At 31.6% G+C, this 23,610-nt stretch overlaps 2 protein-coding genes across 3 annotated transcripts; one reads left to right on the top strand and one right to left on the bottom strand.

Annotated features, from left to right (window-relative positions):
- The first annotated feature begins 15,278 nt into the window (after window positions 1–15,278).
- Window positions 15,279–15,685, top strand: LOC127247968 (uncharacterized). Its single transcript, XM_051270079.1, has one exon. The coding sequence runs from the start codon at window positions 15,335–15,337 to the stop codon at window positions 15,590–15,592; it is 258 nt and encodes an 85-aa protein (XP_051126036.1). The 5' UTR covers window positions 15,279–15,334; the 3' UTR covers window positions 15,593–15,685.
- Window positions 15,686–17,307: 1,622 nt separating this feature from the next.
- LOC127247956 (polyadenylate-binding protein-interacting protein 9-like) lies at window positions 17,308–23,271 on the bottom strand. 2 transcript variants are annotated; one of them, XM_051270050.1, is made up of 11 exons: window positions 22,978–23,271; window positions 22,554–22,864; window positions 21,607–21,717; window positions 21,478–21,522; window positions 19,958–20,030; window positions 19,750–19,862; window positions 19,546–19,605; window positions 18,727–18,774; window positions 18,572–18,640; window positions 17,890–17,951; window positions 17,308–17,643 (listed from the first exon to the last, which is right to left on the bottom strand). In XM_051270050.1, exons 2-11 carry the CDS (start codon window positions 22,710–22,712, stop codon window positions 17,586–17,588), a joined length of 798 nt encoding a protein of 265 aa, XP_051126007.1. In that variant the 5' UTR covers window positions 22,713–22,864; window positions 22,978–23,271; the 3' UTR covers window positions 17,308–17,585. The 2 variants fall into 2 exon arrangements, with proteins under 2 accessions (XP_051126007.1, XP_051126008.1); XM_051270051.1 differs by having other exon boundaries at window positions 23,027–23,271.
- Between the last annotated feature and the right edge of the window lie 339 nt (window positions 23,272–23,610).

Below are 23,610 nucleotides of genomic sequence, written 5' to 3'. Positions count from 1 at the left end.
TACTAATATAATGATATTTATAAAAAAAATATACAAATATAAAAATATTTTTAATGTTAAGTACAACGGCGTAAAATGTAAATATAATCCTTTATACGGAGATAGTAGTATTTTAATTTGATATTTATATAAAAAATATAATAAATATATTTTTATTAGAAATCATACAAACTACAAACTGAAATATCTACAATTTTAATTTGAAATTAAATCAAATGTATGGAATGAAGGATTATATGAAAAACTTTTAAGGGTGTGTTTGTTTGGGGATTTGATTTTAAATACACTCTTCGTCTCATTTCTCTCATCCCCAAATATCAAATCAAATACCTATTTTTTATTTGTTATATTATATTAAAAATCAATTTTACATTTAAAACATCACATCGATATCTATTTATATTATATCATTCAACTATTCAAATTCAAAATTTTTACTATTCAAATCCCAACTTTAATAAAATTCAAACTCCCAAACAAACACACCCTTAGAAGGTGGTGTATTATAAGGACAAAAAAGGTAATAGTGGTATTTAAATTAATGTAATATTGGTCTATCCACTTTGGTAATGGTTATGGAAGGTGAGTGTTCCCTTGTCCTTTCATACCATTTCTTCAAATTTTATTGAACCCCCAACCATACTCACAACTAATTTAGTACTTCTTACATATAAATTAATTAATTAATTGAATGATCTAATTATTTTATTAAACTTAACTATATGATGATTAAGGTAAGTTTGTTTGTAGATTTGATTTTTGGATTTAAATTTTTGAATAGTTAAATTTGAATAAATAGTTATTAATGTGATTATTTGAATATAAAATTAATTTTTAATATAATATAAAAAATATATATTCATTTGATTCGATATTTTTAAAGAAAAAAAAAGAATAATAAAATTTTGTGAGAAATCTACAAAAGAAGACAATTGTTTGATTAGTTTTATTCTTTTGACGTAATTTATCTTCTTTTTTTTTTTTCCTAAATAATCATTCCGTGTGTCCACATTTTCATTTTCCTTTGTCTCACTTATTCTGTTATTTTCTTTTTTTGAAAAAAAATTATACACTTTAATCTCATTTTAAAATTTTAATTTTTATTTTTAAATTTTAATTAGACTAGTTAGTTATCTTAATTTTAAATCAAAATTATTTTTATTATTCGATAATTATTTTTACGAAAATATTTTTAATTATTTACTAATTATACTCTCCTAAATTCTCGTGTCTATTGTAGCCGAGACGGAGAGAGTATTATCTTAAGTAATAAGTTGCTATTTAAATTATTTCATCAATAATTTATCCTTTTTTTTTTTTTGGTTTTATTTTACACCATACTAAATGTATTTATCTTACATTAAATTGTTTTTACATATTTATATTATATTTAGTAAATATAAAATTTTATTATTATTAATCAATGCATAGAAAGTAAATATATCTATATATAATGACCAGAGAGGGACCTATTTAAATTAACTATAAAGTTACTTTTTATAATTAATGTAAAAATGTTGACTTGTGTAATATACACTATAAAAAAATAATATATTTGTAACGAAATTCCGTCCTTCAAGTTCACGCAGCTAACTAACGTAATTTCATTCGTAATTCTGTTTCTAATGTCATTAGTAATGGAAAAAGTAGATTTAGAGACAAAAAAATTTTATTACAAAAATGATTTTTTCTTGCGGCGATAGATTCCATATATATATATTAATATGATGTTAACTTCTGCAATAAAATATATACAAGGTGTTCTATGTGTTTACGTTAAGAAATAAGTATACTATATACTATGTGTTTTACTTTTTTCAAATAAAAATGAAATAAAACAAATGATAATATATATAAAGGAATTCACAACAAAAAGGGTTTATTTATAATCCCAAAAACAAGCCAACCAAACATGGCCAAAGAATTGTTAGATGTACCTAATTTGTGATATTTTAATTTTTCCCTTACATATATATATATATATATTTCTAAGTAGTAATTCTAATGAATGGATATAGTAATTTAATTTGATTTTTATTCAAATACTACGAGGATCGACAAGAATCGCATTCACAAATTAATGTGTAATATTTGAATGTGCGATATTCATATACTAGATTTTAATTATATTATTGGTCTAGAAGATCGGTTTTGAATTTCTTGGCTGCAGGACTAATTTGAACCAAATCAGCAAATTCCGATGGAAGAATATTTTGTGTGACAACAAATTTATATGATTCAGTAACATATTTTTTAGTTCGTTTCAACCCAACAAAGTGTAATCCGTTTTAATTCAAAACCCAATCTTTTCATAGACTATTGATAGGAGTTGTTATGTTGCACGATGTTTCGAACAACAACAGTCTTTTGTTTTTGTTTAGATAAGAATTTAGAAATTTTAAAAATCTATAAAAGAAAGAATATTTGATTCAATATTATGCTAAAAATAAATAAATAAAATTATATGATATTTTATAAAAAAATGGTTATTAGTGAATATTATTAAAATTTTAATAATATACATTTAAACGGAGTCATGATTTCTTGAGCATGAGTAATTAAATTGGTCTAATCTTAATTGTGTAATTAGATGAAAAAAAATACTACACCTTTGTCAAAAATTTATCTTCATTTTTCCATTTGTTTTTATTTTTTTAGCAAAAAAAAATCATATTATTTTTTATTTTTTTAATATTTTTTTTTACTAGTCAAAAAAGTAAATACTATATTAAAATTCATATCCAAGCTAAATTAACATATTTTTATATAAGTGAGGGAACAGTATAAAGTGATTTGAAGAAAGATCCAAAGTTTTTGGCTAAATAAAGTATAAACACACATTTGGTGGATAAAATAAAATAATAAAATGAGCATATTTTTAATGGATGAAGGAGTAATAAAATTTATTGGGCCTAGATAATTGGGCTTGTTCAAGAAAGTTTGGGTTGGGCCTTTCTGTAATTCGATTGGATATGGTGGATCCATATGAATTTATTTTGGGCCATTTGGACCGAGCAAATTGGGTTTATTTGGATAGGCTTTATTGTGTTGGACTGGCCCAAATAAATATGGGCCGGGCCTACGAAATGGGCTTTTAAGGGGTGAATTGGGCTTGTCGAAGTTACATTATATACATATATATCTACCTCTTTTTTTTTCTTTTTTTTTTTTCAAAAAAAAAAAAAAATTGAAATTGATTCTCTTTGATCTTTTTCATTGCGCCAAAAACAATCCTTATATAGAGAATGAAATACAGAGAATGAAATTACAAGAAATAATAGTAGATGATAGAGTGACAGTGAATATGAATTCAGTAGAATTAATTATATTTTTCGGTAAAATATAAAATTCAGTTGAGAAACGTAAAAAATACAGGTATTTGAATGAATCGATCAATAATAAATGATTAATCGGACAATAAAAAATTTTAACGAATGAGAATTTATAAAAGAAATTATTTTTTTGTGATTTTTTAAAATAATAAATTAGATATGTAAAATTGAAATAATATAATTTAATAAATATAAAAATTAAATAAAACAAAAAAATAAAAATAAAAAAAATACTGCAATATACAAATCTTCGTATGTGACTGAGAAATGAATTCAGAGAATGAAAAATAATTTATTTCTCGATTCCTCGTTCTTTGATTCAATCAAACAAGTGAAATGAAGTTTTTCCATTTTCTTGACCTCACTTCTCAATACAATATATATTATATCAAATACTTCCTCCGTCTCATAAAAAAATATCCATTTGTTTTTTTTACGTTGTTTTAGAAATATTAATATTATATTGAGATATATTAGGAATAAAGTAGAAATGACTAAAATAACCTTATTAGTATGTGTGATATAAAGGTAATGACATTTGTGTAATATATTTTAAGTTGTAAGGGTATTTGTAATGTTAGGTAGATAGTACATTTACTAAAAAAAAAAAAAAAAAAAAAGAAATGAATACTTTTATATGGGACGGACTAAAATGAAAAAATAGATACTTTGTTATCGGACGGAGGGAGTACTATTTTTATCACAAAATATATATTGTATTATGTAAAAATATATGATATATATATTTTTTATTATATATGACATACTTTTTAAGTTGACATAGTATTACATATGATTGCAAGTCTTCCTTCTTGTAAAAGTCTTTACACACTTGTATTGACTTTTTAAACTTAGTCATCGTTTTTGACTATTACAACCCGGTTTAATTTTTTTTGTTCTTTTTCTTGACCGGTTTGCCATTGCCCCAACGTTAAATTAAACCCATGGTTTATTGCAATACTCATTGAACCATTCATCTATGTGGGCTCCAATTAATACCAAGAATGAGTTTCTTTTAACCAAATTTTCAAATTTTACTATTTCAATTTTTGTATTTTTTAAAATATAATACTCCCGTCCAAGATCATAGGAGCCCTTTAGAATTTTGTAGTAGATTAAGAAATAATACTAATATTTTATTAGATATTAAAAATGTGTAAGAGATTTTGAAATTTTTGCCATTTGACTTCATGTAAAAATAATAATTGTACATATAATAATATATTTGTAATTTAATTATAAGTTAATAGTATTTTGATATTGGTATATATATGATTACTTTTATTAAAATAAAAAAAAAAATACTTTGAAACGGGACAGACGAAAATAGTAAAAACGATAATTTGAAAAAGCCTCTATCATCCATGTGTTCAAACAAAATTTTAAACCCCATCGTCCCGTCGAGCCTGGTTTGCAGGGTATTAGGTTCGGTCGAGGGTTTATCCAGTGCGTACTTTCGGGTAGCAGCTGCGGGTTCTCGAGTCATAAAAAAAAAAAAAGAAAAAAGAAAAAGGAAATTTTAAACCCCATCGATATTAATTGGGAAGTCACATAGTAGTTCTCATTTATTCATTTCGAACTGAGATAACTCTAAATGAAAAAAATGTCTACTTGGGTGAGACAAAGGAAATAATTTTTTCTAAAATATAATATTTTTTAAAGCTTTATAAAAATAAAAAAAAATTAAGTATTTGATTTAATATTTAACGTGATATTCTCTCCATCTCAGTTAATTTGTTGGGGTACTGAGTTTTATATGGAGTATATAATTAGTAAGTAACAATAAGTGTATTAGTAAAAATAATTATAATATAATAAATCTAATTATAGATTAAAGATCGAGATGATTAAATAGTTTAATTAAAATAAGGAATTATAAATTATAAATTTAAAATGCGATTAAAATGTATAGTTATATTTAAAAAAGGAAAAGACAAAATTACGTGGGACAAAGTAAAATAAAAAGAATGGACAGATTATATGGGATTGAGAGATTATTTCTTTTTATAAAAAAAATACTGTTAATAAGAGCATCCGTTACCCACATTGCTTTTACTTTACTATCTCTTTTATCTCTCTCATTCATATTCGTCTCAACATTTAAATTACTTTTACACTCAATATATTACATTTATTATTTTATAGGACCCTCACTAATTTATTTATTTTTAAATATTTTTATTACATAGAATATATGAATAATTTATTTATTTATACATATTTCTATATATTTTTATTGATTAATAATATTTTTATATAATATCATACTATAATTTTTAAATATTAATTTATATAAAATTTAATATATTGAAACATATAATTTACTATTTAAAAAATTAAAATTATTCGAATAAATTAATATATATATATATTAGATAATTTTTGTTAAGTTTAAAATTTAAAATTTTGAAATTTCAAAATTTTTTGAATAATAGTAAATTACTTTTTTTTTTTTTTTTTAAGGTAACCGATTCGTGAGAAAGGTAATAAATATTGAATAACTGTATCTCTTTTTAAAGGTAATGAGAAAAATAACTAGTTGTTATAGTAAAAATTGATAAAGACAATCATAAAGTTAATAAAAATAGTGACTACAAGAGATATTCTAAGTAGTATTAAAGGATAAGAAAAATATCTATGTAAACATATAGGGTGTGTTTGTTTCATGAAATGGTTTGTTACGTTTTTTAATTTTTATTTATAGATAATTGTGTAGGTAATACCTGTTTATAGATAATTGTGTAGGTAATACAAAAATAACAAATATGTATAATATATTATTATTATTTTTTAAAAATATTTTTGAAATTTTTACAAAAGAAAAAGCACCCATAGTCTCTATATTTGAATTGTTTCAAGGATATAAATAAATTGGTGATGTATTTTAATATTAATATATTCAATAAAAATTGCACATATATTTTAGTATATAGTTTACACTTGCATTAGCAATAAAAAATGTACATAAATACTATGAGCGTATTCACAAAATATATTACACAATATATTTTAGAATTTTGGTATTATTTACTTCTAAAAAATATTATATGAAATATATATTTTTCTTACAAAATATCGTATAATATAATAATTTTTTTTTCTTTTTCGACCTCGACCATAATGTGTATTTCATAGTTTTTTATTCCAACAACGGAAGTTAGATCATACTATTCGCAATTAAAGCCAACACAACGCTTGATCGACAATCCTAAAAATTCGATCTTCAAAATTTATTAAACTCAAATCCATTAACGATGAATTTGATCACTATCCAAACAACCACTAACTATCTATGTTTCCTATTATTCAAGCCTTATATTCATAGGCACAATATAAAACTTTATGATACGATGAAAATTCCTACATAATTATAATTTAAAAGTTTTTAGAAAAATTTAAAATTTAAACAATTATGCAACCCTCTTCAAAACCCGTCATCAAAGACTACTTTTGAAACCTGAAGTATTTCATGACACCAAACACGAATATTATACTCCATCCGTCCCAGAATTAAATATTCATTTGCTTTTTACATGTAGTTTTAAAAATATTAGTGTTATATTGAGATATAGTAGAAATAAAGTAGAAATGACTAAAATAACCTTATTAGTATGTGTGATATAAAGGTAATGTCATTCGTGTAATATATTGTAAGTTGTAAAGGTATTTGTAATGTTAGGTAGATATTACAGTTACTAAAAAAAATGGATACTTTATTATGGGACAGACTAAAATAGAAAAATAGATACTTTGTTATGAGACAGAGGGAGTATCTAAAAACGCTACCATCCTTTAATAAAATTCTTCTAAAGTTGTTATTAAATTCTCCAATTCGTCGGCTTCATTTGATTCTATCAAATGATTAATTGCCTCTTACCACCTCGTTATCCACTACAATATCCCGAGGGAGATTGCCTATCTTCATCAATGCTTTATTGCTTAAGTGAGGGACATTGTAATTGTAACACCTTAGATTTACAATAATTTTTACGATGCATGCTTACAAATTTAAGAAAATAGAATTGAGAGTTGTGTCCGATAAGTCCTCGGATGACTTATGTACAGCTTTTATAAAATCATCAACGGTAATATCATAAATTGTAATTTTTAGAGATTACAATGCTTAGTGTTATTTAAAATTGCGGAAAAGGATCAAATTCTTTATTAAGAAAATCGAACAAAAACTTTAACTCGTTTTGGCTAGGCTCAGCCCCTAACCACTCGAAACACAAAATATACACATACACACTCGAATCGCGACTAACAAAAGCACACCGGCCACAACACCACGACTCACAACCACAAAACACCCCCACAGTAACAGTAACAGGCATACAGGAAACAGAAACCACAAGCCTACAGTTGAACGAGCCCCTTTCGGCTACGAACAACACACACACAGGGGGAAACAGGTGCCAAAGGAACTCCACAGACACAGGAGGAAAGGCACTGCACAAACAACCGCCGTGAACCGCCGTCGGATGAGAGAGCGAGAGAAAAAATCGAGAGAGAGAGGCTAGAGAGGGTAAGCTTTTTGAGAGAGAGTGGGTGATGTATCAAATGAATTGTTTTTCTTCTCTCACACTCCAAGTATATATATATATATATATACAGGTCGAATGGACGGACAGGATCAAAGCCCCAGATCGGACGGCCAGGGACGTGGCTAAGAAAAAGACGCGGATCCTAGTCTGGTCGGATCAGTACGTGGGTCAAGGTCGGGAGGTATAAGGTCGGACAGTGGATATGACTTCGGACGGTACAAGCTGGGACTAAGTTGGGCGGACGGTCGAGGTCGAACGAAGTCGGACGGATGGTCTAAGTCGGACGAAGTCGGACGGGTGGTCGAAGTCAGACGAAGTCGGACGGAGTCGGACGGATGGTCCAAGTCGGACGAAGTCGGACGGAGTCGGACGGATGGTCCAAGTCGGACGAAGTCGGACGGAGTCGGACGGATGGTCCGACTCAGGACAGATCTCTGAATCAGGAAGTAGTCAAGCGGTTGGTGAAGTCGGACAGGTCGCTAAGTTGGGACGCAGTCGGACGGACAGTGAGGTCGGGACATGGGCCAGGCCCGAATGCGCTCGGGCTGCGAGACGAGTGTGTATTTGTGTATTTATTTGGGGTGGACCATAAGGACAAAAAATCCAACAAATCCTCCACCTGACTTTTGGTCCGAATGGTCGGGGAACATCATCGCCTATTTTATTTCATTATATATTACCCTATACCTGCAACATAGATACACAATGTTAGTGAAAGAACATTAAATTAGCCTACCAACTACACTAAGTAGTATAAGACTAATCAAAAGTATCACAATGTATATATCTCATACAAGATACGAATTTACTTGCAGGCAGAACCTTAGTACCCATATCAGCTGGGTTATATTCAGACGGGATCTTCTCTAATTTTACTATGTCTTTAGATACTATGTCCCGAATGAAATGAAAACGTACATCAATGTGTTTAGTTCTATCATGAAACACAGGATTTTTACACAATTGAATTCCGGACTGGCTATCCGAAAAAACAGTGACAGTATGTTGCAAATAACCAATTTCAGTAATTAAACCCTTTAACCACACTGCTTCTTTTAAAGCTTCAGTTATTGCTACATACTCAGATTCAGTTGTGGATAAAGCAACAATATGTTGCAATTGTGATTTCCAGCTAACACTAGTTCCACACAAGGTAAAAATATATGAGGTAGTACTTTTCCTAGTGTCTCTATCATTAGCGTAATTTGAATCTACAAAACTCTCTAACTGTATATTTTTAGTATATTTACCAAAGACTAAACCCACATTGATTGTACCAGATAAGTATCTAAACACCCACTTTAAGGCATGCCAATGTTCTAAGCCTGGATTTGACATATACCTACTTAAACAATTAATTGCATAGGCTAAGTCAGACCTAGTGCTAACCATTAAGTACATTATGGAACCTATGGCATTAGAGTATGGCACATGCTTCATATATTCACAATCAGATTCAGATTTTGGACATTGGTCCCTACTTAACACAACATTAGAAGCCATTGGAACAGATACAAATTTTGCATGACACATGGAAAATTTTTTAATAATTTTCGAAATATAGGAGGATTGATTTAAAAACAGTTTGAAATTTTTTCTATCTCTAATAATTGTCATGCCTAATATCACCTTGGCATCCCCCAACAATTTCATGTCAAAATTATCACACAAACACTTAATCACATTATCAATCAGCTTTATACATGGACTTATAATCAACATATCATCCACATAAATGAGAAGAAAAATAGGTTGGCTTTTAACAGTTTTAAAGTATAAACAATAATCAAATTTGCTTTTAGAAAACTCAAGATTTTTCATACAATTATCAAATTTGATATTCCATTGTCTAGGTGACTGTTTTAAACCATACAAAGACTTGTTTAACAAACAAACATGATTAGTTTTATTTTTATCAATAAAACCTTCAGGTTGTTTCATATAAATCTTCTCATCTAATTCACCATGTAAAAAGGCAGTTTTAACATCTAATTGCTTTAATTCCCAGTCATAAAAGGCAACTAAAGCTAACATGATTCTCACAGTGGTAAATTTGACAACAGGGGCAAAAATTTCATTATAATCTATTCCCTCCTTTTGAGTAAAACCTTTGGCTACTAATCTTGCTTTAAACCTAATTCCACTATCTTCTTGTTTAACCTTATAAATCCATTTACAATCAACAAGAGAACAATTAGGTGGTTTAGGGACTAGACTCCAAGTTTTATTATTATATAAAGATTCCATTTCTTCTTTCATAGCTTTTAACCAATCTATTTTATTTTCAGAATTTATGGCCTCCCTAAAGGTCTTGGGTTCACTACCATCTAAATTCTCAAACACACTAAAAGCTAACGAAGTTAAATCAAAATCACCAAACCTACTAGGTAATCTAGGGACTCTCCTATCCCTATCTCTAGTCAATTGATAATTTTCTAGTTCATTTTGATCATTTCTATCAAAATCAGAATTACTATTATTCTCAACAGAATTATCAATTTCAGGCACATTGGAATTCATTTCAGAATTATTTTCAGGAGTAATTTCATTATGAACATCAGACAGACTATCATAATTTCCATCATTTCTAATATCAACAGAGTTATGCTCAGAATTATACTCCACCTCATTTGGTGTACCAATTGAATCTACATTTTTAACATTTGATTCAGTTTTATCCCACACAGATTTTTCAACATTTAAGCATGGCATTTCATTTTCATTAAACACAACATCTCTACTAATAATGGCCTTAAAACCGGGCCTAGACCTTATCCAAAGTCTATACCCCTTAACTCCCTCCGGGTACCCTAGAAAGATACACTTTTCAGCCCTAGGGTCTAACTTGTCATTATTAGTACGTATAAAGGCAGAACACCCAAAAACCCTAAGGTTTGAAAAATCAACATTTTTACCGGTCCACTTAAATTCAGGACACAAACCATTTAATGGAATCGAAGGTGATCTATTTATTATGTAAGCTGCTGTAACAACAGCTTCACCCCAAAATTTCTTGGATAAACCGGAAGAAGCCAAAAGGCTTCTAACTCTCTCTAAGAGAGTCCGGTTCATCCTCTCAGCCACCCCATTTTGTTGGGGTGTGTAGGGGACAGTTTTATGCCTTTTAATACCATTTTCTTGACAAAACATATCAAACCAAGAATTACAGAATTCTAAGCCATTATCAGTCCTAAGACATTTTATTTTCTTTTCAGTTTGATTTTCAATTTTAACTTTCCAATTTTTGAAAGTTTCAAACACATCAGATTTGTTTTTTAACAGAAAAACCCATGCTTTTCTTGAAAAATCGTCTATAATGGACAAAAAATACCTAGACCCTCCTTGTGTGGGCTCACTAGCTGGGCCCCACACATCAGCATGTAAATAGTCTAGTATTTGTTTTGAAAAAATTCTGTTGTTATTATTGGGAGTTTGGGGAAAGTGCACTTTATGGTGTTTACCATAAACACAGTTATCACAAAAAGCAACAGGTTCAAATTTTACATTTCCAAAACAGCCTGTTTTATGTAAAATTTCTAGACCTCTATTACTTAAGTGTCCTAGTCGTTTATGCCACAAATCACTATTCTCTAAAACAGAATTTACAGAATTTACAGGCACATTTATTGGTTCAGCGCAAGTAACATACAGATTATTACGTTTCTCAGCTTTAAACTCGACTAAGGACCCCTTAGTAATTTTCATGCAATTACTCCCCCATTTACCCTCTAATTCTAAATCGGACAAAGCAGCACAAGATAACAAGTTATTTGATAAACCAGGAACATGCCTCACATTATTTAGTTTCAATACAAAACCAGTGCTAAATTTTAAATTTACACTTCCTATTCCAAGAACATTGGATACACTGTTGTCAGCCATTGAAACAGTGCAGTTTTCTAAGGTTTTGTATTCACTAAAAATTGATTTTAAAGGAGTCATATGATAAGTACAACCAGAATCTATAAGCCATTCATTTGCACAAATATCCACATTTGAACAGTCGGTCTTAACAGCAAAAACATCATCACACATTTTATCAAGCAATGTCATATTGGCTACTTCACAAGTTTGCTGTCTTTGACTATTGTTACTGTTATCATTACTGTAATTTTTATTTCTTTTAGGGCATTCGCGTATAAAATGATTTGGGTCACCACAATTAAAACATCTTCTACCCCCTTTATTAGGAGTTTTAGATCTGTTTTTATTTCTACTTTTAGATCTATTTTTATTATTATTATTTTGGTTTTTGTTACTACCAAAATTATTTTTCTTATTTGATCTAAAAGGTGACCTACCCCTAACATACATAATTTCACCCTTACTTGACTTGTGAGTTTGTAAATCTAATTCTTTAGATTTTAAACCATTAATAACTACATCTAATGAAATAAAATCACACCCATATTTAATGGCTGATTTTACATCAGAGTATGAGTTAGGTATGGCATTCAATAAAACTATAGCACTATAATCATCAATGTTTTTATCACCAGTAAGTTTAATATCTTGTATTAGTTTAGAAAAAACATCCAGATTTTCTTCAATTGATTTTGATAAATCAAGTTTAAAACTGAAAAATTTTTCTAACAAATACATTCTGCTTGGTAATGATGTTTGAGTGTATAGTTCATCTAATTTGTCTCATAATGCCAAAGCAGATTCTTGTTTGCCTACTTTTCTAATTACATGATCAGCCAAATGTAAGATTATAGTAGATGAAGCAATTTCATCCAATTCAACCCTCCTCTCAAGAGGAACTTGAATCGAATGATCAGGCTCCACTGCTTTAATCAACCTTTGAGTTACTAAAATACTTCTCATTTTTTGTTTCCAAATTGCAAAATCCATTTTTCCATCAAAAGGTTGAATACTAAAACCAGAATGACTAGCCATTTTATTTATATTGAAAAAACAGATTTTCAGTCAAATATTACTTAGTTTTCAGAAAATTATTTTCTAATTTTCACACAAAACAGAAACAAAAAAAATTGGCAAAATATCACACTGTCGTGCAAGAAAATGCAGATTATCACACACAACAGATAATCACAGCAGGCAAAGAATTAATCACAAGATATAACCTAACTATATCATCATACACAAAACAGTAATTGTATAAGATGAGTTTTAGAGATTACCCTTGAAGCACAGCAACAACAAAAATAATATTCCTACAAAAAATAGGAACAGAGAACAAAAAACAGCCTATTCTCCTTTTTGGAGAACAGGGGTTAGCAATGGTTAATTTCCAAGAAACAAAAAGTTACAAGAATTTGTTTCTCTTCTAACCAAAAGTTAGAATCACCGAAATTAATACCCAAAAAAAAGTGTTCTCCACAGATCCGACACAACAATGCAAAAACAGACTGGCTGACAGGCTTACAGATCTTATCACTAATTTTCAAACGAGAACAGTTTGAATATTAAAGAACCTTTTTCAAAAAACTTTTAATATTTTCGAAAAACTTTTGAATTTGACTCCACAGTAAAGAGATCCAAACAATTTTAACAGATCTAAAACCACACAGAGGCAGATTATCCTGACTTATACTTTGTTTAACAAAGAAAGTTTGAAAAACAAAACCGTTTTTAGGAAAAATACACCGGTTTAGTAACAAACTAACTGAAACTTAGAAGAACAAAACGATTTTCTCAAAAGAACGAAGAAGGCATACAGAGCTCTGATACCACTTGTTATTTAAAATTGCGGAAAAGGATCAAATTCTTTATTAAGAAAATCGAACAAAAACTTTAACTCGTTTTGGCTAGGCTCAGCCCCTAACCACTCGAAACACAAAATATACACATACACACTCGAATCGCGACTAACACAAGCACACCGGCCACAACACCACGACTCACAACCACAAAACACCCCCACAGTAACAGTAACAGGCATACAGGAAACAGAAACCACAAGCCTACAGTTGAACGAGCCCCTTTCGGCTACGAACAACACACACACAGGGGGAAACAGGTGCCAAAGGAACTCCACAGACACAGGAGGAAAGGCACTGCACAAACAACCGCCGTGAACCGCCGTCGGATGAGAGAGCGAGAGAAAAAATCGAGAGAGAGAGGCTAGAGAGGGTAAGCTTTTTGAGAGAGAGTGGGTGATGTATCAAATGAATTGTTTTTCTTCTCTCACACTCCAAGTATATATATATATATATACAGGTCGAATGGACGGACAGGATCAAAGCCCCAGATCGGACGGCCAGGGACGTGGCTAAGAAAAAGACGCGGATCCTAGTCTGGTCGGATCAGTACGTGGGTCAAGGTCGGGAGGTATAAGGTCGGACAGTGGATATGACTTCGGACGGTACAAGCTGGGACTAAGTTGGGCGGACGGTCGAGGTCGAACGAAGTCGGACGGATGGTCTAAGTCGGACGAAGTCGGACGGGTGGTCGAAGTCAGACGAAGTCGGACGGAGTCGGACGGATGGTCCAAGTCGGACGAAGTCGGACGGAGTCGGACGGATGGTCCAAGTCGGACGAAGTCAGACGGAGTCGGACGGATGGTCCAAGTCGGACGGAGTCGGACGGATGGTCCAAGTCGGACGAAGTCGGACGGAGTCGGACGGATGGTCCGACTCAGGACAGATCTCTGAATCAGGAAGTAGTCAAGCGGTTGGTGAAGTCGGACAGGTCGCTAAGTTGGGACGCAGTCGGACGGACAGTGAGGTCGGGACATGGGCCAGGCCCGAATGCGCTCGGGCTGCGAGACGAGTGTGTATTTGTGTATTTATTTGGGGTGGACCATAAGGACAAAAAATCCAACACTTAGAACCATCTCAACTCACTTACATTTGTCTCCGAGTTGTTTGGTGGTTGAAACATTAAGTTAATGTTGAATCCATCGTTGTATTCAGTATCTTTAAATTGTGGATAAGAGTTGTCTATTGAGATTTTGCATTATTATTGCAATTGTTTATTTATTTATTTTTCATATTTTATGTGCCATTGTTTTAGTAACACCAAAGTGTATAATTCCTTGTGTAATATTTTCATGGGCTAACTGTTCCATTACGTAATCGTTGCAAATTAAATAGTTTAATTAATATTAAAAATTTATAAATTTTAAAATATCATAGAATTAATTATATTTTTTAAAAAAATACGAATTAAGTAAAATTGACATAAATAAAATTAAAAAAATGGACACTTAGGTGGAAATTACTTACAATTCCGGATCGGTGGGTAGTTTGACTCGATCAATTAATCAATCATACTATAAGAAACAATTAGTCAACAACGGTCAACTTCTAAGTTGATTCCCCAACGGTCAAACCCCAACGGCGGCTCCACTCCTCCTTCTCTTCACCATCTCATAGATACATCTATATATATATATAGATATATATAAATGCATGGCTCTGTAAATAGGAGTATTAATTCATATCAATCATCGGAGGTTGGAAATTAATTATTGGTCATTACAGATAGAGATATATGGGTGTGGAGGGTGCAGTTAAGGTTGTAATTATCGAGACTCAGTATGTCGAAACCGACGCTCTCAGCTTCAAGTCCGTCGTCCAAACCCTCACCGGAAACCACGCCGCCGCCGCCAATCGCCCGCTGCCGCCCACCATTCCCCCACCAATGCAGCCACAGCCGACGGAGGCGGCATCGTTCTTCGATCTGCCGCCGGTACTAGACGGCGGCGTTCAAGACGATCAATTCCGCCACCTTTTCTTTATGCAGTTTTAATTTAGTTTAATTAAGTTGCATGAATTAATGCATGCAATTTGATTAATTAATTCTTGCTTTCCTTTCCCTTTTTTCTCGTTTTGTTTTTGTAGAAGAGCTTAGCTTTCTTTTTTTTTTTTTTTTTTTTTTTTTTTAAGCATAAATTTGGATGATGAATCATGAATGTAATATTAAATTAATTGGTTTTGTTATACAGAGAATTTCTTATTAATGATTTGTATATGGTAAGCTGCTCGATTGATATTAATGACAAGTTTTTACTATAAAGAATTATAATGATTACATAATAGAACGCCATAATATATACATATATATAGCGTAAACCAATTATTGATCCATGACAATACAAATCTCTAAAAATAAACTCTATTCTCCTATCCTCACACACATAATGTGTATACAAAACCTCGTACTTAGACTTATAGCTTTAATAAAATTTCACAATTCACCAATCTCAAATTCCATTTGAAGATTGATTGTATATTTCATATTCACAATTCACTACAACATATGACAATCTCAAGTCTTGTCTTCTTATACTCTAAGTGTGTTTGTTCGGGGGATTGGATTGATTTACACTATTCATCCAATTTTTTTTCCCCCAAAACCATCGAATCGAACACCTATTTTTCATTTTTTATATTATACTAAAAATCAATTTTACATTCAAAACATCACATCAACACTTATTTATATCACATCATACAACTATTTAAATTCAAAATTTTTACTATTCAAATCCCAACCCAAACAAACACAGCCTAAGGCTCATTGAAATTATACATAGTTTCAACTTCTCTAAAGTCATAATATTAGTCAACATGCACTACTTAATTTTAATAAGTTGCAATTTGTTCTTAAATGAAATGTATGATTTTTAGTCAAATGAAGGGCACTTTGACTATCGCTATAAAGTATATCATTATTTTGTTCTTTCTCTAATTCAAACAAAAAGTCTTATGATCGTTTATTTGCTTACCCTCAATCCGTCTACAATGGCAAAAAAAAAAAAAAAAAAAAAACAAACAAACTTATTTCTTAAACCATTTCTTGTGGACTTTCTTATCGATCTCTACGCCCCCAAAAAAATCGAGTTCTCTCTCCAAACTTTTCACTTTCTCTACTTCAATTTGTTTTTGAGAGTCGAATAAATTATAGCGAAAAAGACATTAAAAATGAAGGTCGAAATCTTGTATATATATAATTGATGAAAGAGCAAGCTACAAAAGGAATAAAAATCGGAGGCAATAGAAAGAAAGAGAGCAAAGGGGAAAAGAGTCGAACAAATAATCGAAATTGCAAACTGTATCCGAACCGAAAATTTCAGTTAACAAAAAATATTTGCAAATCGAACCGAAATATATATTAGAAAATAATTAAATTTCTAATTAAATAAAAATATTTATAAATATTTCAAATATCCAAATCGAACCGAAACCGAATATAATTATTAATATAAATTTAAAAAATAATAATATAAATATATTCGGTTCGATTAACCGAACCAAACAAAACAAATATCAAATATGCAGTATTTGTATTTGAACCGAATTTACTCGATTAACCGAAAATTCGATTCGATTCAGTAGCAGTTCGGTATTTCAGTCGACTTTTTTCCCAACCCTATCCAGCCAATCGAGGACATTGCTAAGAGAGGGTCACTATATGCTCTTACTTATGCACCTTTACTCAATGTTAAAGCAGCCATGGGCGAATGACTAAACAGCATCTCAGGAACCATTCATTGTCATAAAACATCCGAATTTAGAACAATTGCAGTAGAACATCCAACACTGCCATACTCGGTTGCAATAACAATAATTTATAATCAACAAAAAAAAAAAGGAAGAAAATCGTTCATCGTCTCCTCAAGTGGGGAAAAAGAATCAATGCTCAAGTAAAATCCCCCCTCTAACTTCATATTTTTAAGTTCTCACTCTTCTCTCAGGATAAGAGATACCTGTTGTCCTTCCCCGCCGGATATCCGATTTTTTTACTGTGCCCCCGGGCGGTAAACCCTTGGCCTGACCGGTGTCTTCGAAGGGCTAACCCTGCAATACAGTGAAATTTGTTAAGACGGCTATACTAGTCGGATAAGAAAGGGTAAATTGCATATGCATAATCTGTGTTTTAACATAAATACATATACTATATCGTGTAAATTTTATGGCATAGTTCACTATATTTGCGCATAAGATCATAATAGTTACAAAATAAAAATTTGTTTAGAATACTTACGCAATTTTGCTATCATAGGTGCTATATATACAATTCACTCAAGCAAAAATAAAATGTACCTGATGCGATGTGTACCCAAAAGTTCTCCACAACAATCAAGGGCAATTATTGCACTTTCAGCCTGCAAAAGTAGTTTTAGAGTATGAGAAAAACTTCATATTCCTTCCAACCTAAACTCCTGTTAGTTGTACTGTAAGAATCAAGACATGCAATATAACCTAAGTTTTTCCCTTTGACCAAGAATTACTTTGGCCATGGCAAACTTTTGCATCTCATATTATAGGAACAAGATTTTCCTATAGCATGGAATCAACTGGGGAACTTCAATGCCACAAAGATCTTCGACAATTTTAAACCTGGACTGTTGACTAACTGATGTGGTATGCAAACAATTCCAAGTTTAGACAAGCAAGTATTTGAGCAAACACTTGGGAGTAATCCTAAGAAGGCCGGCAGTCTTCAAACTTCGGACAACAAAGTAATATTTGGAATTAATTTTTTTTTCCCCAAAGCAAGTATCAAACTAGGTAGAAAAAGTATATGCACATTAAAGATTAGCTGTATATATTGAAAGAGAAAAGATTGGAAGAAATGCCCCATTTGTGATTCCATCGATAAATTATATTTTTAAGTATTCACAAATGAACCACGGTTCACTTCAATTGCTTTTAGGTCCCACCAAAACAGACATATATATATATATATATAGCAGCAATCGTATAAGTAAATGATATTACATACCATGAAGAATTCAACAAAAGCAATCCGCGTGGAGTGCGTTTGATCCCCTAAAAGCCTCAAGCAGGATATCTACAATTACAATGTTTATGCAGTGATTGAACAGCACCCAATCGACAATTTGCAATAATGAGCTTATTATGGTGGTTCTCACATACCTCACCACATCTTGCTTCAAAGAAATTCTTGACTTCAGCTTCAGACACCTGCTCAGAACACAATGCACATTACAGATAGTATATGTAGTACTAGGAAGGGATAAATATTGAAAATAATGGTTTACTATATTTATTTCGTTTAAAATACCAATTTTGATGGGTATTTTGGTATTGTGAAATTTTAGATATGATATGGTTGTCATACAGAAATTCAATACGGTATCAAAATGCATTTACAGATACTGAAAATTTCATAGTTACCCTAGCGCTGTACCAAAATTTCCATACAGCATGATTGTCATGCCAAAATTTTTTGATTTAATAACAAAATGAATTTATAGATATTGAAATTTCGGTACACTATACAATATACTATGGTATTTTCAATGTATCGTACCAATTTATTCCTATGTACTACAATTTCGCACATCACTTCATTTGATAATGAAATCTTTTTCAACCATCCCCGACTACAAGAGCATCATAAGCATTAATGTCATACTCATCGGTTATTAATAGTCAAGGCTAAATTGGAAATTACCCACCTTTGGATTCCGATATTTTTAAAGATTTAACAACCACCAATAAAATCACCAAATAACTACCCCTAAAAGCCAACGAAAGCACAATCGAAATCTCTGATCATGTGAGGTCAATCATCCTATTTTAGAAACATGATGGGGCCTTTGGCAGCTTTTTCTTTCTTCAAAGGGTTTAACATCATGTATCACACATGGGGCTAATTTGCAATGTACCTAAAATTCAATGTTCCAATAGTACAAAAAACATCGTACAGACAAACAAATGAGGAATGCGTACCATCTTATCAATGTTTGTACAATAGACAGTCCTTGCGCACATCTCTCGTTCATCCTCTGACTGCTCATCCAAATACATTTCACACGGACAATCAGTTTAATTGGCATGTATGCATAAATCTAAAATAAAAGGAAATGTGCATAAGCACATATACATACACATTTGAATTACCAAATGGAAAAAGTGTGTCTGAGTGACATTTACCCGGGGAAGGAAAGTAGGATTCACGGGAAGAATGGCAGTTTTAGAAGGCAGGACCTTCAGAGGAGAGAAACCTAATAGAGTCCCAGAAAATGTAAGTGCAGCTCTAGCAGATTCTGTCAACACGAACAACGATGTAAGACATGGTGTCACTGTCATGGTGTAAAAAAATCAAACATGCGGGCGGAGGGTAAAAGAAAAGATGGCTTACGCTCGTCAGAAAATTCCACAAAAGCAAAGCGATGACGAGAGTTTGGATCACCACAAACTCGGCAATCAACAACCTGCAAAATAAGTAGCCAATCATCATGATTTCCAATTTTATGGCTTCAGGCCAGGTATGCTATAACTAAGCAAAATGGAAGCTTAATTTGATGCTGCACAACACTTGTGCAGTGTAAACGCAAAGATAGAACAATTATATATCCCATAAATTGGTGTTTCTCCAGACCTTTGATAGAAGCTAGATTTAAATGGAAGTTCCAAGCATTATGTTCATGTATAACTTTCATACCAAGGTTGCTGATTGATAATAGATATTGTAGAGGATAGATGGATCGATCGGTAAATTCACACTTGAGGTCTTTCTAAGGCACTAAGTTGCCACACGAAACAATAAGAAAATGGAGTGTATCTTAATGAAAGATTTCAATACATTAGAAAGTAAAGGAAACAATCCATAGAGGTAAGACAATAGTCGATAAGAACAAGCTGACGTGGTATGCACTATGTAAGCAATATTAAGTATTTGAAGGAACTCTTGGAAGTAATTCTAAGGTTATGAGCTGTCTCAAATTTGCAAAGTCAAAATAATATAAGGGTAGCACTTGAAAAGATTAATATGATTGTCAATGTAATCAATATAAATGACATTTTTTCGGAAGGAGGGCAACTTCGGAATAAATCCTTGGCAAACAAAATCCAACTGGAATGGAATTGTTTAGAGTAACTTGGTCACTCTATCTTGGTATCTAGACTTCTTTAAAGCAACACAAAAACATTCATAAGTATTTATTCAGTTGAACAAATCCTGCCCCAGATTGGGAACTTTCAACACATATTCGATGTATATGGCTATGCATTTACTTATATAAATCAAGTCTAACCCAAAAATACAATTCAAATTACAATTGATGAGTGATTTAGTTCAAGTTATGAATTTTATGTAAACATTTAAGCTGATGGGTAACTTTCTGTTTTATTTGAATACAAATGAAATAAGAAAAACTGGGGAAGAACTGTGTCGACAAGTGTTAAAATCAATGACTCTATAGGAAAGATTGTTATTGGTTATGTGTTGGGCCTGTTGGCTAAAATGAATAGTTAAAGGCGTGTAAAACTGTGAATGACTCAAAGCAAGATAGACTCAAGGTTTCCAACGATCATTATATTATGTATTCTTTATAGTGTTGTAACAAAATTTCCTTATATATGGTACTCTATAATTTGGGTCTTCTACCATTGCATAGAAACCAAAAATCAGACATGTAATTGTTCTTACATTCCAACACTAGCCATGGAATTTTTGAATCACTACATGGTTTATCATGCCAGCGAGTTCATCTAAAAGAACAGTCAACAACCAACAATAGATAATAATTACCAGTTTTTCATGTTTACAGAATGAAAAGTTTCAAACTTTCAACAACATCTAAGAATAAACAGAATGCAAGTTACGCTCAATAAAATCCTACGTGTTAAGTTTTAATAACGATATGAGAGTAACTGTACCAGTCCGCAGCCACTGAATAAGGCAGCAAGCTGTTCCTCAGTAATCTATAAGACAAGTAAGACAATCCATATCAGTTTCAATCCCAATAAACTTTATGAAGAACATGAAATTTACAGAATATTACTCACATTGTGATCAATGTCAGAAACATAGACAGTTCGTCTAATACTGTCATCTCTTTGAGCTCTGTAACCTCTGCCACCCATTCTCTTCTTACCAATGCCATTGTTATTTCTTCTCTGAGAAAAAGAGAGAGAGAGAGAGAGAGAGAGAAAAGTCCCCTTCAGACAAAGAGCATACCCAAAAAATGTGGCAATTATGAATCGTGAAACTGTAACAAACACAAAGAGCAACAATGGTCTGGTCCAGAAATAGTAGCATGGAAATACTCAAATGGCCATCAAAACAAAGAAAGTAGTAATGTGATGCGACTGACATAATTATAAGAATTGAACCCATAATCATCAATATTGAGACGACGAACCTTGAATTACTAATATTAATGAAAATGATTAGAGCTAATAGCTATTCCAACAAAGAGAATTGGACAATCAAGCACCTCCAAACATGGCGGAAGAACCAGTTCCACAACCTCAAAAGATTCAGTTCATATAAATCGAATATGCCAACTGTGTTAGTGAGATAAAAGTAAAAACAAAAAATCAAGTCAGATTCAAAGCAAAGCAAATTTGTGACACAATGAATACTAAGGGACATATAGCAAAATTTAAACAATATTCATCTTGGTGGATAGATAATAATTAGAAAACGACACTCTTCGATCAAATATGACACTCAGATTCTGAAAGTTACAAAAGCATTAAATCCTATCAGTTAACTAACTAAACAATGCATCACAATTACAAATGCAAATACATTTAATTGCAACATCAATCAGAGCTAAGTGATTGAAGCCCCCCTAATGTCCTGCTGCTCTTATCTCATACACCAACATGTACTAAAAACTAATTTCATTAAACAACACATAAAAACTATTCAATTCACAACTAATTAAGCAAAGGAGAAATCATTACATAACAAACTCAACAGAAAATTCAGAGGTCCAAATATATACCCTTCGATTATTGGGGAAACCATCATTTCCAAAATCCTTATCAACAGGCACAAAACTGTACGCCCCAAATTGGCCTTGATGATAATAAGAAGGAAAGAACTCCTCCGCCTGGGGATTCAGCTTCAGTTTCTTCAACATATCAGCAACAAATTCCTCCATTTTCTTCCCAGATGTCAAATTCCCGTCTGAATTCAGACCAGACTCTTTAACAACACTATTGGACAATTCACTCTCCCCAGATGCCACAGAATTTTGATCATCGTGTTTCTCATCCTTATGGAGAGCGGATTCTTTGGGAGACGAAGGCGCCGCTGCAGCAGCCATGGATCAAAAACAAAGAACTCCCAAATGTTAAAAAAAAAAAAAACCCTAAATCGAAGAAACACAGCCTGCCTACGAATTAAATGCAATTAAACCAAAATACAGCTAATTGTTCCACTCTGAGTAGAGATGAATCAAGAAAGTGCCTTTACTCTCGATTCCCGGGTCTGGATAATCTCTAATTTATTATCAAATTGGATTCCCTCAGCGCCTACACACCAAAACCCACCCCAATCTCATTTTCAGCGGAAAAATTACACAAAAATCAGCGATGGTTTAAGAGTGCAAAAATGTCTTAAAAGGAAAATTTGACGATGATCACGAGTTGCAGTGGTGCTGACGGTGGTGGGTTATGGCAATGTAGCCTAGTGGCTTTTCTCCACTTCCCTTTGTTTGTTCTCCATTTATAGGCACTGTGCATTTATATATATATATATATATATGCATGTCGTATACACTCACGTTTGTATGTATGTATGCTTCTGTATGTATACATAATTCGGACAAGAATATGCCATGCTTTGAATTATCAAAAAAAGAATTGCTTAGCTATGTGTTAAATTATAGTATAAGACGCTACAAATTGTTATCGACTTTTGTCAACTATCGTATTGCAAATTTATATTGTATATTTAGATATTGAATTACAAATCATTAATACGTAATAAGTTGAATAATAATTTATTAAAATTTTCCTTCGGAAACTGAATATATGCTTTTATTTTTGTTTTTGTTT

Source organism: Andrographis paniculata, unplaced genomic scaffold (genome assembly GCF_009805555.1).
Source record: "Andrographis paniculata isolate CXL003 unplaced genomic scaffold, ASM980555v1 Contig32END, whole genome shotgun sequence".
Classification (NCBI taxonomy): Eukaryota; Viridiplantae; Streptophyta; class Magnoliopsida; order Lamiales; family Acanthaceae; genus Andrographis; species Andrographis paniculata.
Note: the sequence above shows the minus strand (reverse complement) of the source record. Positions and strands in the feature narration are given on the sequence as shown.

Excerpts from the sequence above, each read along its gene's own strand:
- LOC127247968 (XM_051270079.1), top strand. The coding sequence starts at position 15,335 with ATGGGTGTGGAGGGTGCAGTTAAGGTTGTAATTATCGAGACTCAGTAT.
- LOC127247956 (XM_051270050.1), bottom strand. The coding sequence starts at position 22,712 with ATGGAGGAATTTGTTGCTGATATGTTGAAGAAACTGAAGCTGAATCCC. Across the intron at positions 18,641-18,726 it reads TTGAAGCAAGATGTGGTGAG|ATATCCTGCTTGAGGCTTTT; the intron begins GTATGTGAGAAC and ends TTGTAATTGTAG. Across the intron at positions 17,644-17,889 it reads TTGGGTACACATCGCATCAG|GGTTAGCCCTTCGAAGACAC; the intron begins GTACATTTTATT and ends ACTGTATTGCAG.